This window comes from Triticum urartu, chromosome 5 (assembly GCF_003073215.2).
Source record: "Triticum urartu cultivar G1812 chromosome 5, Tu2.1, whole genome shotgun sequence".
In the NCBI taxonomy this organism is placed as follows: domain Eukaryota; kingdom Viridiplantae; phylum Streptophyta; class Magnoliopsida; order Poales; family Poaceae; genus Triticum; species Triticum urartu.
The window spans coordinates 360,238,995-360,251,029 of NC_053026.1; the positions used below are offsets into that span (position 1 = coordinate 360,238,995).

The 12,035-nt window shown below is 49.7% G+C and overlaps 1 protein-coding gene across 1 annotated transcript; it reads right to left on the bottom strand.

The window, feature by feature from the left end:
- Positions 1 to 1,547: 1,547 nt before the first annotated feature.
- LOC125509014 (RCC1 and BTB domain-containing protein 1-like) lies at positions 1,548 to 7,761 on the bottom strand. The gene is made up of 9 exons (XM_048673853.1): positions 7,574 to 7,761; positions 6,581 to 6,839; positions 5,338 to 5,531; positions 5,188 to 5,235; positions 4,304 to 4,376; positions 3,672 to 3,843; positions 2,537 to 2,968; positions 2,238 to 2,429; positions 1,548 to 1,907 (listed from the first exon to the last, which is right to left on the bottom strand). The coding sequence occupies exons 2-9, from the start codon at positions 6,831 to 6,833 to the stop codon at positions 1,829 to 1,831; spliced, it is 1,443 nt and encodes a 480-aa protein (XP_048529810.1). The 5' UTR covers positions 6,834 to 6,839; positions 7,574 to 7,761; the 3' UTR covers positions 1,548 to 1,828.
- Positions 7,762 to 12,035: the final 4,274 nt, after the last annotated feature.

Sequence of the window (12,035 nt, forward strand, 5' to 3'; positions counted from 1 at the left end):
ACAGTTAAAACATACCATGTCTTTGTACCGCTCGTCGAGGATCTGAATGAGCGGGGCAGGCGGAGGCGCAACCAGGGCTTGTTGGGGAGGGGCAGCGCCTTTGGGAGGTGGGCCAATGGGATTGGGACGCACCCCACCGGCCCAATGTCGACGAGCTGGGTTCTTCTGTGGGGGTGGAGCACGTTGCTTATGCACTCCGCTTGACGCGCCCTTGTCCGCCATGGCAACCACCTGAGCAAAGGATTTGGAACCACCTCCGATCCCTTCTCTGACGATCTTGAGCTGTATCGGTGGAGGGTCAAAGGGCCGGAGTTTTTTGACTGGGAACAAGTCAGATGGGGAGAAGCTACCAGCACGAACTAGATCCTTCCGGAGCCATCCCAAGGTGGAAGCAGTTCAGCTCGGGGGACGAGGATGGGGATGGCGGCGGGGAGGGGAAGGAATGGACCAAAGCTGTCCAAAAACCCTAGATATAGCCTCATCCGCGTCGTCGTGGGTAGAAGGCGTAAACTCCAAAGGCGTCTTCACCCTTCTGCACTTGATTGGTGGGAGCGACGTGGCAGTAGGGCCCATGCCACTCCGCATGGGCAATCCCGTTTGAATCACAGGGGAAAAATCCCCCAACTCAGGCAGCGTGCGCATCGCCACCGGCGAGAGCCCCTGATTCTCTGAGCATAAGCTCCGCCTAACAATCACCTGTCTCTCAAGTTGATGAACCACAACGGGCATCTGATTCTCAGGGATACAAACCCCCTCGCGTGACCTTGAACGAACGCCAGAAGAAACCTCGCCGCGGTCATCAAACCACGGCGGCTCGAGTGCGCCGCGGCAAGGCAGGGGGTTGGTGTGAGCCCCGCTCCTCGCCGCAGTCCTCATGCGCTTGGTGGCAGCACACCCAGGACACACTCCCACCGAAGCGCCCGCCGTAGTTCGCTCGATTTCGCCTCCGCCCTTGCCCAAATCACGAACTCCGACGGCTATGAGAGCGGAAATGGGGGCATCCTTGCTCTCTTTTCCAGCGTGGCCTCCTCGAAGATGCACCGCGCCAGCTTCCTCTGCTCCAAGTCTGCCTTCTTCCGACAAATCTCCGCGACCCTCGCAGCTGCGGATCTCGCCACCGGATCGGTCGCCGTCGCCACCGCCTTCCACTCCTGCACGCACCGGATCCACTCGAAGGTGGCGTCCCGGATCCTGGTCGCGCGCTCCCTCCACCCCGCAAATCTGGTCGCCATGAGAACTGCTTGCGGGATCGGAGAGATTAGCCGCAGAAACTCGGGGAATCTCTCGTAGATGGCGGGGGAAAGTGGCTGGGGTGGGGGAGGTGTGGATGTGGCCGGCATCCGCGCCACTCAGCGACGCAGAGGCATGCTGCGGTGCTGGATCTGCGGGGGCGGCAGCTATGGCGGGCGGGAGGTGCAGCGTCGCGAGAGCGAGAGCAAGAGGCATGCGAGAGCGAGCCGAAAATCCAATCACCCAACTACTTGTTCCTTCACCAGTATTCAGCATGAATTTCAAATGTATGATAAACCACGCCAACCTGAACAACATTTGAACAATATAAAGCACAAGTTGTGCGGCTTATCGAATTCACCGACCTTCTAGTTTGCAGGTATAATTTCATGTAGTTCCCAACTTATATGTTTAGACATGGAAGTTCATGATACACACAGAGCCTCCACTCCTCTGTTACACACTTGGGAGACCACCAATGAGGTTTCAGGCAAGTAGAAAACAATTGCTACTTCCGGTGATATAATACAACAGCGCTAATGCTTGAATCAATGTGTATGGCGAAATGGAACCAGGGCCACATCGATTCGCTACGAGTCTAACCGGCTTTGGCCTCAATCTCTTCAACCATGTGCATTTCCACAAGTTCAGAGTCTCCGTGCTCAACCAAATGTTCCCTGCAAAATGCCAATAATAAGAAACATCGATGCACACAAAATAAATAGATCAGGAGACCGTAAAAGAAAGGCTGTTCCAAAAAACTATGCATTTTAGTAGACATAAAAGCAACGTCTCATTTCCGTCTGTTCCAGAAACTTATCATTGGCAGACTATGCACTTTACTAGACATATGCTTGCTCTAGTTCTTGTAAATTGGCTCACACAAATAGATTGAGTTTAAGTACTCTCTTACCCCCACCCCCTTTTGTACTGGATCGCAGAACAGATTGCATGAGAATTCAGCCACACAAAACACCAATATGAGCCCAAAAAAAAGTTGTCCATACCTTAATTTCTCACACAGGCGTGCCAATGCATCAGCCCCGGTTCGTGATGCAACATCTTCTATTAGCCGAGCGTTTGACCTATTTACAGTCTCTGCTAGCTTAAACTCGCATAGTTCTTTTAAGGACGATGCATCAGTTAACACAGCTGAATGCCCGCCACCTGCAGCAAGTCTTCTCACCTCTCCAACACACCTACACCGCAGAAAAAGATTTCAGACTTCACATAATGTGCTAATCAACTACTAAGAATAGTTACACATTTCACACTCATAAAAGAGAGATGGAAGTAGGTGGCCTACCAATCAACCGGAGAAGGGTACCAAGCATAAGTAGATTTCTCATTAGCTGCCTGACCATAACTATTATAGCCCCATCCATATATACGGCCATCTTTCATAGATACAAGTGTGTGCGAGTGACCACAAGTAACAAGCCGGACACCTGACGGTATGACCAGGACTGGAATGTTACGAAGTAGCATGTCGGATCCATTAAGAGCGCAGGAAAAGAAACCGTTCTGAGGTCCAAGCCCCAGCTGGCCTACATGTCCTCCGCCCCAACCGTAGAGGGCTCCACCTTCCGTTACAGCACAAGAGTGAACCCCACCACAAGACACATCCCTAGTTACTATTCCTTCAAGGGCAACAACTCGCCTTGGGATTAGCTCCTTATCTCCAGACTGAAGCGAGCGATGCCCAAGCTGCCCCAGGCTTCCAAGTCCCCATGTATACCTGCAAAATTCAAAGGTATTTACAAATAGAAATAGATGGGCCTACATGATAAAAGGCTGAAGATCAGAAGCTGTTACAACAGACTGACTTCACATGAAGGCTTTCAAAAGAACATGCTCCAAAAACCTGTACTGCAATGTCTCCAAAAATGATGTCGTTTATAATCAAAACATACTCCAGCACGCACTTTGACCATTACTTTTTTCCAATACATGTCAGTAGAAGTTATAGAAATTATATAACTAAGTAATTTTTTTTATGACAAGTACTGTTGCCTTTTTCATATGAAAAACCTAAAGCATTCCAAGCATGGTTTATTAAACTATATCTATTTGGAAACGGGGGGGGGGGGGGGGGAGTACATGATAAAATCCAAGATAGTTCACAACTCAGTAAAACCAATAGACAAGTCATGGTGTTAATACCTTGCAGCTTCTACCATAAAGTATATGACACATTTATTTTGCTTTAAGATGTGGAGAAGTGCAGTGATTTAAGTAATAGCAAAACTGGTTTTGGCCATATTGATTCCACTTATTAGATCGCATGACACTAAGCTAAATGATAACCATTGTGCAATGTTTCCTTCACAGCTGTTAGTCATGGCTAGCTCGTCATAAATCAAGCTGTTCTATTTTGCCAACTGAAGAAACCACACCACTTCCACTAACAGCAGAGAACAGCATCCTTTGAGATGACTTACACCTCCCCGTTTTCTGATATAGCTGCTGCATGGTACTCTCCACATGATACTCTAACAATCTTCACTAGCTCAGGTGTGTCATCAAGGAACCTTGCATAAGCATTTAATACACGAGCTCCCTGCAATCCTTCAGAAGTACAACCTCTGCCAAGCTGACCATACTCATTGTAGCCTGGCTAGTAAGAAAATAGTATATATTTTGTTAATAGTGAGAAATGAAATAATTGAAGAACTGGGTCCTGTTTTGATGGAAGAACTGGCTCATCTTGCATGTTTCAATAAAAGAAGTATCAGTCATGATAAGCTATCTTGATAGATTACACCTTAAGTTACAGTCACTAATCAAGGTTGTGAACAGCGATTTTGTTGTACGATTCTATGACTTCACGGTCTAAACTGATTGAACTGATTCTACTACAATTTTATGATTCTAACAGTTATGATCCAACGATTTGCGATCTTACCATACAGTTCCTATCCGATTCTGAGAACCTTGGTCATAGTGATTGACAAAGCTAGCACCAACGCCCAAAGTTTCAGTCTAGTATGTAGACTAGTACGCCTTTCCTAAGAATATACAAGTAAAAACATGTGGACAGAAGATGGACAAGACTTTTAACATGAAACATTACCCCATGCTTGCAGCAGGCCATCATCCGATAGGGCCACCACATGAACAGCTCCACAAGAAACCTGCCGAATTACCTGTGAATGTATGACTGATATTTTCAGTGGCATGATATCACCTCAAAACATACATTCAAAAACAGAGTCAGTTACATTTAAATCTGCCAACAGTTACTATTATTCATTTGGAGTGCTATTACAGCATCTCCAGCAGGGACCCTTAACACGGCTCATTTTGGTTTTGGCTTACCCCCAAGTTGCCCCCCCCCCCTCCTAGGCAAGTAACACAGGCCATATGATACATTTGGACCCCCAGCTAAAAAGCAAGCAATAGTTATTCCCTTACACCCTCTCTTTATTTTCCTAGCAGTAGACTAATTTTAGGGTTTACCATCATCTGGTTTTCCATAGCTATCAGGTTTATTAAGAAAGAAAAAAAGCACTTTCAGGGGCATGTGAAAATAGCATACAAGCATATAACCTGCTAGGTGGGAAGTAGAAATTCTACTAGAGATCTAATTTGGCAAACTAAGTGAAGTTTCCCAGGCCACCATGATACTTGTCACTGGGGGCACAAATAGTTCATGGACAACAGGAAAAAACATACCAGCACATGAGTATTGTTTAAACATTTGGTGCTCAGCTTTAAGGATCAAGACCACGAGGGATTTGAATAAATAATTTCCTATATGATGAATGTATCTATGCATATAGTTGGCATGACTTATCATGTTTACTTTCCAGACAGATGAAATAGGGTAAACTAAGAGGAAACATCAAATAAACAGGACAAAAGAAGAAGGCTGCAATGTTTGAGTACACAAACACTCGGTCTCATGAATCTACTTGAATTGTGCGACATAATTGATCCAGTGTAATTGAACTTTACCGTGTTTGGTGCAAAAGCACCCCAGTATAGGCGAGGGTAATCTGAGCCCTGCAAGGATCATGCAAACGCAAATGCTAACTATTTTTGTGTTGCAAGTTGGTTCTCAATCTACAAGGGGCAGATTCAGCAGTACAATTAATTTAGGCAAACCTGATTTTGTCCCCAAACCCATAACCTGCTTCTCGATATTGTGCCATCATTTTCTCGAGGTTCAGCAATAGCAGCTGTACAGTGTGCGCCACAGGACACCGATTTCACAAACTCAGTTGCCAGTGCATTGACTTTTTTAGGTTCCTTTGCACTCTCCTCTGTCCCATCTCCCAACTGGCCAAAGTCATTTGCACCTGTATATTTTAAGTTAAATGTGATCTGCTTTTTGAAGAATTCTAAACATATTCACATATACTTGGTACTTCCTACCAAACTATAAACACAAAAAGGTTACGCAGGAGGGCGGAATCGGAAAAATATTACATAATAACTATCAGAATGTGTTACGGCGCTGCTAGAAGGAGGGCGCCCTAAGACTAACGGGCCCATTAGGCCCATTACGTACTCTAACAGAATGTCATGTTATGAGAGGTGGCACCATGCTTTCAGACCTCCAGCTGAGAGGGCCAAGGAATCCTACTACTACTCGGTTGCAGCATGACCTAGATGCCTTCAGCTTGAGTCCTTGTCCTAATGGTGTCTTAGTAGCTGCACGTTCAGCTTAGGGAAGAGTCCTAAGTCCAACTTTGGTTTTGAGTCATATGAGTAAGGCCAACCTCTATATAACGAGGCAGTCACCATTGTTATGAATCAAGCTACAAAGTCTAATCACTAATCCCTATTTCTCTGCTTCTGCCTCCCATAATTCGGATGCCCTGTCCCTTGTGCCACTTCTGCTATCACAGCTCCGCCGACAGGGCACCGCAAGGGCACTGGTCCACGGCCTCCTGCCTATCACAATTATCACCTACGCGCAATCCATATTGTGACACAGAAGAACAAGCAACAAGCCAGTTAAATTAAGGAGATAAATACAATTGGTGAGACTGGTCTGAAAATGCCTAGCGAGTATGATGTGCCAAGTATCCATAGCACCGACCAGTGGCAGAGCTTGCACCAAAAAACTGGATGGGCTGGGTGGGCCAGGCTGCAAGAGTGCTCATGGATGACGTTCTACGGCCCATGGTCTGGCTGTAATGTGATGAAATGCTCCAGAGCTGGGTGGGCCATGCGCATGTAGCACCGCCACTGGCCCCGACCGTAAAAATCATCAGGGATAATAACTCAACTACAAAATTTCAGATCCAAATATAACAGCGATGGCATGGCATTAATGGCAACACTCCCCTTGATGATTATCTAACGCTCCGTAATATACAAGATTTAGTAAAAATGGACCTACCCCAGGTGAAGAGTGATCCGTCAGAAACGACTGCAGCAGTGTGAGCACGGCCACATGCAATATCGATCCATCTGAGGTTCTCGCCATCCCTACAGGTGAATAGTTTGGGAGGTAGGCTCTTGGGGATCCTCAGGTGGCGCTCCTTGCCCTTGCGTGCAGTCTGGCCACTCTGGTTATATCCCCATGTGTATATAGCACTCTTGGTTGGCACACCAACAACACGCAAGTTGCAAATCACATCATCTATATCCATTGCTGCCTGTTCATCAAATGCAAAAAAGCAAACAAAGTGACAAAGCGATGAGGACGAATCTATACAGGTTGGTGATGAAGCAGTTCAGCTACAAGTGTCCAACTTTGAGCAACACTTCAGTTACCCGGCACAGGAAGCAACTAAATTCACATCCCCTTTGAGGTGCTCACTTACGAAACAATTCAACTGGATAATTTACAATCATTGATCAGGAAGGTATTAATTAGAGGTACCACTATTACAAGTAGGAAGCTTATTACAGAAATTCCATAGTCGCACCCATCAAATCAGTAATTTAATGCAATGACACTGGTTAGGATGTGTAACCTCTGGTCTAGTTGGCCCCCAAAATAATACTACGATCTTTTGAAGTATTTCGAACCGCGGTGCCAACTTTAGCTAAAATGGCAATTCGAATTGCAAATTCAGCCACCAAGATTTCTATTTTATTTCTAACTGATAATCAATCAAAAGTTAAAATGCTCCCAACTTGCATAAAACTGAGACCCTGTTGACGGCACTAGCCACGCAGTCTGCCCAACATTAGGGGACTTTGCTGAGGGGATTGCACAAGAATCAGATACTCGGGGGCGCGGCACGGGGCATGTGGATTGTTTCAATGAATTGAACCCCATATTTTTCGTGATAGTATGACCAGTTCGTCAGGGTAAATAGACATTGGCGGCCGCCGAAATGACAGAGAAAAGAAGATGAATCCAAGCAAGCTAGGGCTTTCTTACCAAGAAAAGAAGGAACTACGCCCGGATGGATCTTCACTTGGGGCCGGGGTAGCAATCTCGCTGCCTTGGGTGGATGGGGGGGAGGAGGTCGCCGGGGGCGGAGCGAGACTGCGGGGCCGACGAGCAGGGGATTCCCGATTTCTCTAGAATAGCTTCCGGATTCCCAAGCGAGAAGGGAGAAAGCGAACGGTTCACACAATAAGTCACGTGCCGAACCCCAAGGAAGACGGCCGCAGCAAATGGTGTGATTTTTTCTTTTCTGCCCAACAAACAAGCGTCCAACTTTAAATTAGGGCTCTTTTGATTCAAATGAATTTCATAGGATTTTTTAAGGGGCTGGAATCCTTAGAAATTTTTCTTGCATTACTTGTTTGATCCTACTTCCTCCGTTTAGAATTACTTGTCTCGAAAATGGATGTATCTAGAACTAAAATACATCTAGATACATCCATTTCTGCGACAAGTAATTCCGAACGGAAAAAATATTTTTTTTTCCTATGTAATCATGTGTACTACATTTCATAGAAAATCTAGCATCCACTCCAACATCTTTTTTCACTTCCTTTGTTTTTCCTATGACATCAAACACTCTGTGTTAATCTTACGAGATTCAAGTGGGCATGCCACTCCAATTCTTTATTTTTTCTATTCCCGTGTTTGAAGAATCCTACGAATTAAAGAGGGCTAGTACTGAAATGCTATAGAACCGAGGCTAGTTCTATAGCGATTCGGCGCTAGTCTAGCCATTCGACCACGAAGCCGAATCTTGGCGCAATGGCACCTGCCACGTCACACTTTACAGGTGACCATTCCAAAGATGGCTTAGCGCGAACACATGCTGATGAGGAACTATATTTTCCTTCCATCCCCAATCCCCACCCCCACAACGCACCGTTCCCGTCCGCCTTCTTCCTCTCCATTTATGCCACTATGTCGTAGGTGGACGACGCGCTGCCTGAGGTCAGTGCAGGTGGCATCAAGAGGCTTGTTGTATGCTAATAAAGCCCTATGTGGCTCAATCTTTCATGCTTGGAGATGGATCAAAAGAAAGAAGAACACGCAAGATGAGATCCAAATCACACATCCACTCTCTCCACAAATCCACACAAGTACCACAAGATTCACAATCAACAAGGGAAACAAGTAACAACATAAAGTTCTTTCCAAATCCACAAGGGAGTTGAGGTCTTGAGGGGGTAGATAGTCTTCGGAGATCCCTAAGAGAGATGGGGTCTTGAATCCAAGATGGATCTCCTCCAAGTGGTCTTGGGGTACTCAAATGGAGTCTTCTCCTTCAAGGAGGCCTTGATCTCCAAGAGGAGGTGATAGATGAGCAAAGCCCTCTTTAGTTTTGGTCTAATATATACTTTCATAACCCTAAAACTTCCAGTAGGCACGGAATATATAGTCTAGGTAGGTGGACAGGGGTACATGGGTTGTGGCCTAGTGTCGGGGGACTAATCCACGAGCACCTATGGGACCGGCGGACCGAGTCCCTTTCGGTTCGGCGGGGGCGAGGGTCGCACGAAGAGCGGATCGAGACGAAGCACACGAGCAGTTTACCCAGGTTTGGGCCGCACGGATGCGTAAAACCCTACTCCTGCTTTGTGGTTTGTATTGAGTTCTTGCTCGGGAGCGCGGAGTGCTACAGTACACCCCAGCAGCTAACGAGACCGAGCGTGAGTGTTCTCTTCCCCCCCTCTACGTTGCGCATGGGCCTCCTTTTATATGCTCAAGGGGTCACCGACAGGTGGCAACGTAGACAAGGGTAAAAATGGAAAGGTGTTGCGGTTGGTACAACTACCTGCTACAGTGTATCATACCTAACCCTGACGGCAGGGGACAAGGGCATTAAATGCCCGTCTGCGTCGCCTAAATAGTGCAAAAGGGACCGTCAGGGACGCCACCGCTCGCCACGATGGCAATCTTGTCAGCGCCGCTTGCCACCGCGCACCGCTGGCTGCACAGCCTCCCGCCACGTACGCCTGGAAGGGTCTCAGAGCGACACGTTGGTGGATGTGCTGGAGCACGGACACAGAGTGGTGGCTTGTCGCGGCAAGCGCCTTGCCGCGGTCGTTGTCTTGTCGCGTCCGGGAGCTTGTCGCTCACCGGGCCTTGCCGGGACGCATGGCGCGTCGCGGCAAGTTCCTTGAGATGCCTTGGTTGGCCTTCCCGGCAAGCTCCTCTTGCCGGGGTCTTGTCTCCTTGGCTTGGATACTTTGTCCTTGAATGGCTCCAAAGGAACCACGAAGGACCTTGGCGGTCACCCGGCAAGCCTTGCCGCGGGATGCTGCGACTGCTCGTGCACAAGTTCGGGATACTAGGGTACCCCTACTCTAGTACACCGACAGGAGCCCCCGGGCCTGGGCCATACACGGTGCCGAGCGCTGTTGGGCCAGGCCCAAAACAGGGCACGGGCACACGCGGCCTGGGTTACGCCGTATCTCTCCCCGTATCCACCGCGCCCTCCCCGAACGGCACGCGTTGAACGCGGCGTCGTGGGATAGATCGTGGGTGGTTTCTTTATTCGGAAAGGCGGAACGTCCGCCCCCTCCCTCTTTATAAGCATGGGAAACAGGGGTAGTTCGCCCATTCGCCGGTTGCTACTCCAATCTCGGAAACCTCCGCCGCTCCCTCGTCTTCCCAAAGCTGAAAGAGAGCAGCGCCCCGCCCCCCATCGCCACCAGCACCACCAGCGCCGTCGACCTCCTCCACCACTTCCGCCATGGCTCCGAGAGCCGACAAAGGGAAGGTTGTGAAGTCGACCGAGGCGCAGCGGCTTGCGGCGCTGCGAAAGGAGCGGGCAATCTTCCCCCCCCCCCAAGCTCGCCGCGAGGGAGCTGAGGAAGAATTACTACCTCTTCTGGTCGACGGAGACGCGAGCGCATCCACGCACGAAGGTACTTCCAGCCGCCGCTTGGAAAATGGCTCCAAACGGATATCCTTTCTTCGCCTTGTTCTTCTACTACGGGCTCTGCCCGCCCTTCTCTGAGTTTTTCTGCGATATTATGAACACCTACGGGTTCCGCCTCCTTGACTTCACCCCCAATGCTGTTCTGACCATGGCAGTTTTCGCACATCTCTGCGAAAACTTTGTCGGAGTCTATCCCAATGTAGCCCTTTTTCGCCACTTCTTTATGCCCCGAGTAGAGAGAGGAGAGCCTTTATCCAGCGGAATCGCCTGGATCTCGAGGGCCGGAAGAAGGACACTTATCTGGAGGGAGAGTTCCGCGGCAAGTGGGAGGAATGACAAGCAGACTGGTGCTGGATTGTCGAGGAGAACCCGCAGCCGTTTACCGCCCGGCGCCAAGCCCCAGTAGCACGCGGCAGCGATTGGAGTGACGTGGCCCCGGAAGACGATAGGCTTAAGATTGCCGTCACCCGGATCCAACGCCTCAGGCTTGCCGGGCTCACTGTAGGCGCTGTTGGCGCAGATTTTCTTCGCCGCCGCATCGCTCCCCCGCAGGAACGGAGGAGACCCGCCTGGAAATTCAAGAATGCGGCGGATATCATGAGGCTGTGTCCGGGCCTCAACTTCAATTTCACTGTTCTGGAGCTTAACGCGATGCTCCAGGAGCTGTTTAAGTACGACCCTCAACATCCCGAAGTGTTCAGGTTGCCGAAGGGTGTCGTTCCGCTGTGCAACAACTCCGCGCTCGACCGCATCCGTGCAATGATGCCGCTGTGCGATTCCCATGGAATTGTCCCAACTTGGCAAGAGCCTGCAGACGATGTCGTGCAGGAGTTCTTTGACGGCTTGGTAGAAGTGCCGGTCCGCTCCGACGAAAAGAATAGCCTCACCCGCGGCACCACCGATGCGGAGATGACACGCATCGCCACTAGGCTGGAAGAGGCGGCGGCAGCCGCAGCCGCGGGCGAATTTGGATTCACCGTGGAGGAGGCAGAGGCAGCAGAGGCGGCAAGCCGCGCTGAGCGAGAGGAGCTCGTCGGCGAGAAAGAGCTGGCCGGGCATGACGTCGAGTCGAGCGAGCCCGCCGAGGATACGAGCGGCTCGCTGGAGATCAACTCCTCTTCCTCCTCATCTTCAGGCAGCTCGCCGCAAGCAGAGCCTCCATCCCCACCAAGAAGGCGTCTCCGCAAGGCCGGGGACGTAGCGGGGCGGCGGGCGAGTCAACAGTCGCCGCGCCGCGCGACATGCTCCACCGCGGCAAGCACTGTTGCCGCGGGAGCACCTCACGCTGCTGCGGCAACTGGAGCGGGGTCCACCCGGACCACCGCTTCTGCTCCTGCTGCTTCTCACGTCACGGCGGCAGCCGGAGCGGGGTCGTCTCAGACCACCGCCACTGTTCCCGCCAAGTGGCCAAGGGAAACTACTCCTCCGCCTCCTCGCGCCGGACGTGAGCCGGACTTCGACTTCTCTGCGTTCAGCTCCGACGAGGAAGAAGAAGAGTAAGATTCTCTTGTTGTACTTGTAGTTCTTCAATTCTTACTGTTTTGTCTT

What these genes read in the sequence shown, in the direction of transcription:
- LOC125509014 (XM_048673853.1), bottom strand. Translation starts at nt 6,833, where the DNA reads ATGGATATAGATGATGTGATTTGCAACTTGCGTGTTGTTGGTGTGCCA. An exon ending in CGGATCACTCTTCACCTGGG is followed by an intron (nt 5,532 to 6,580) that starts GTAGGTCCATTT and finishes TAAAATATACAG; the next exon opens with GTGCAAATGACTTTGGCCAG. An exon ending in GTGCTTTTGCACCAAACACG is followed by an intron (nt 4,377 to 5,187) that starts GTAAAGTTCAAT and finishes ATACATTCACAG; the next exon opens with GTAATTCGGCAGGTTTCTTG.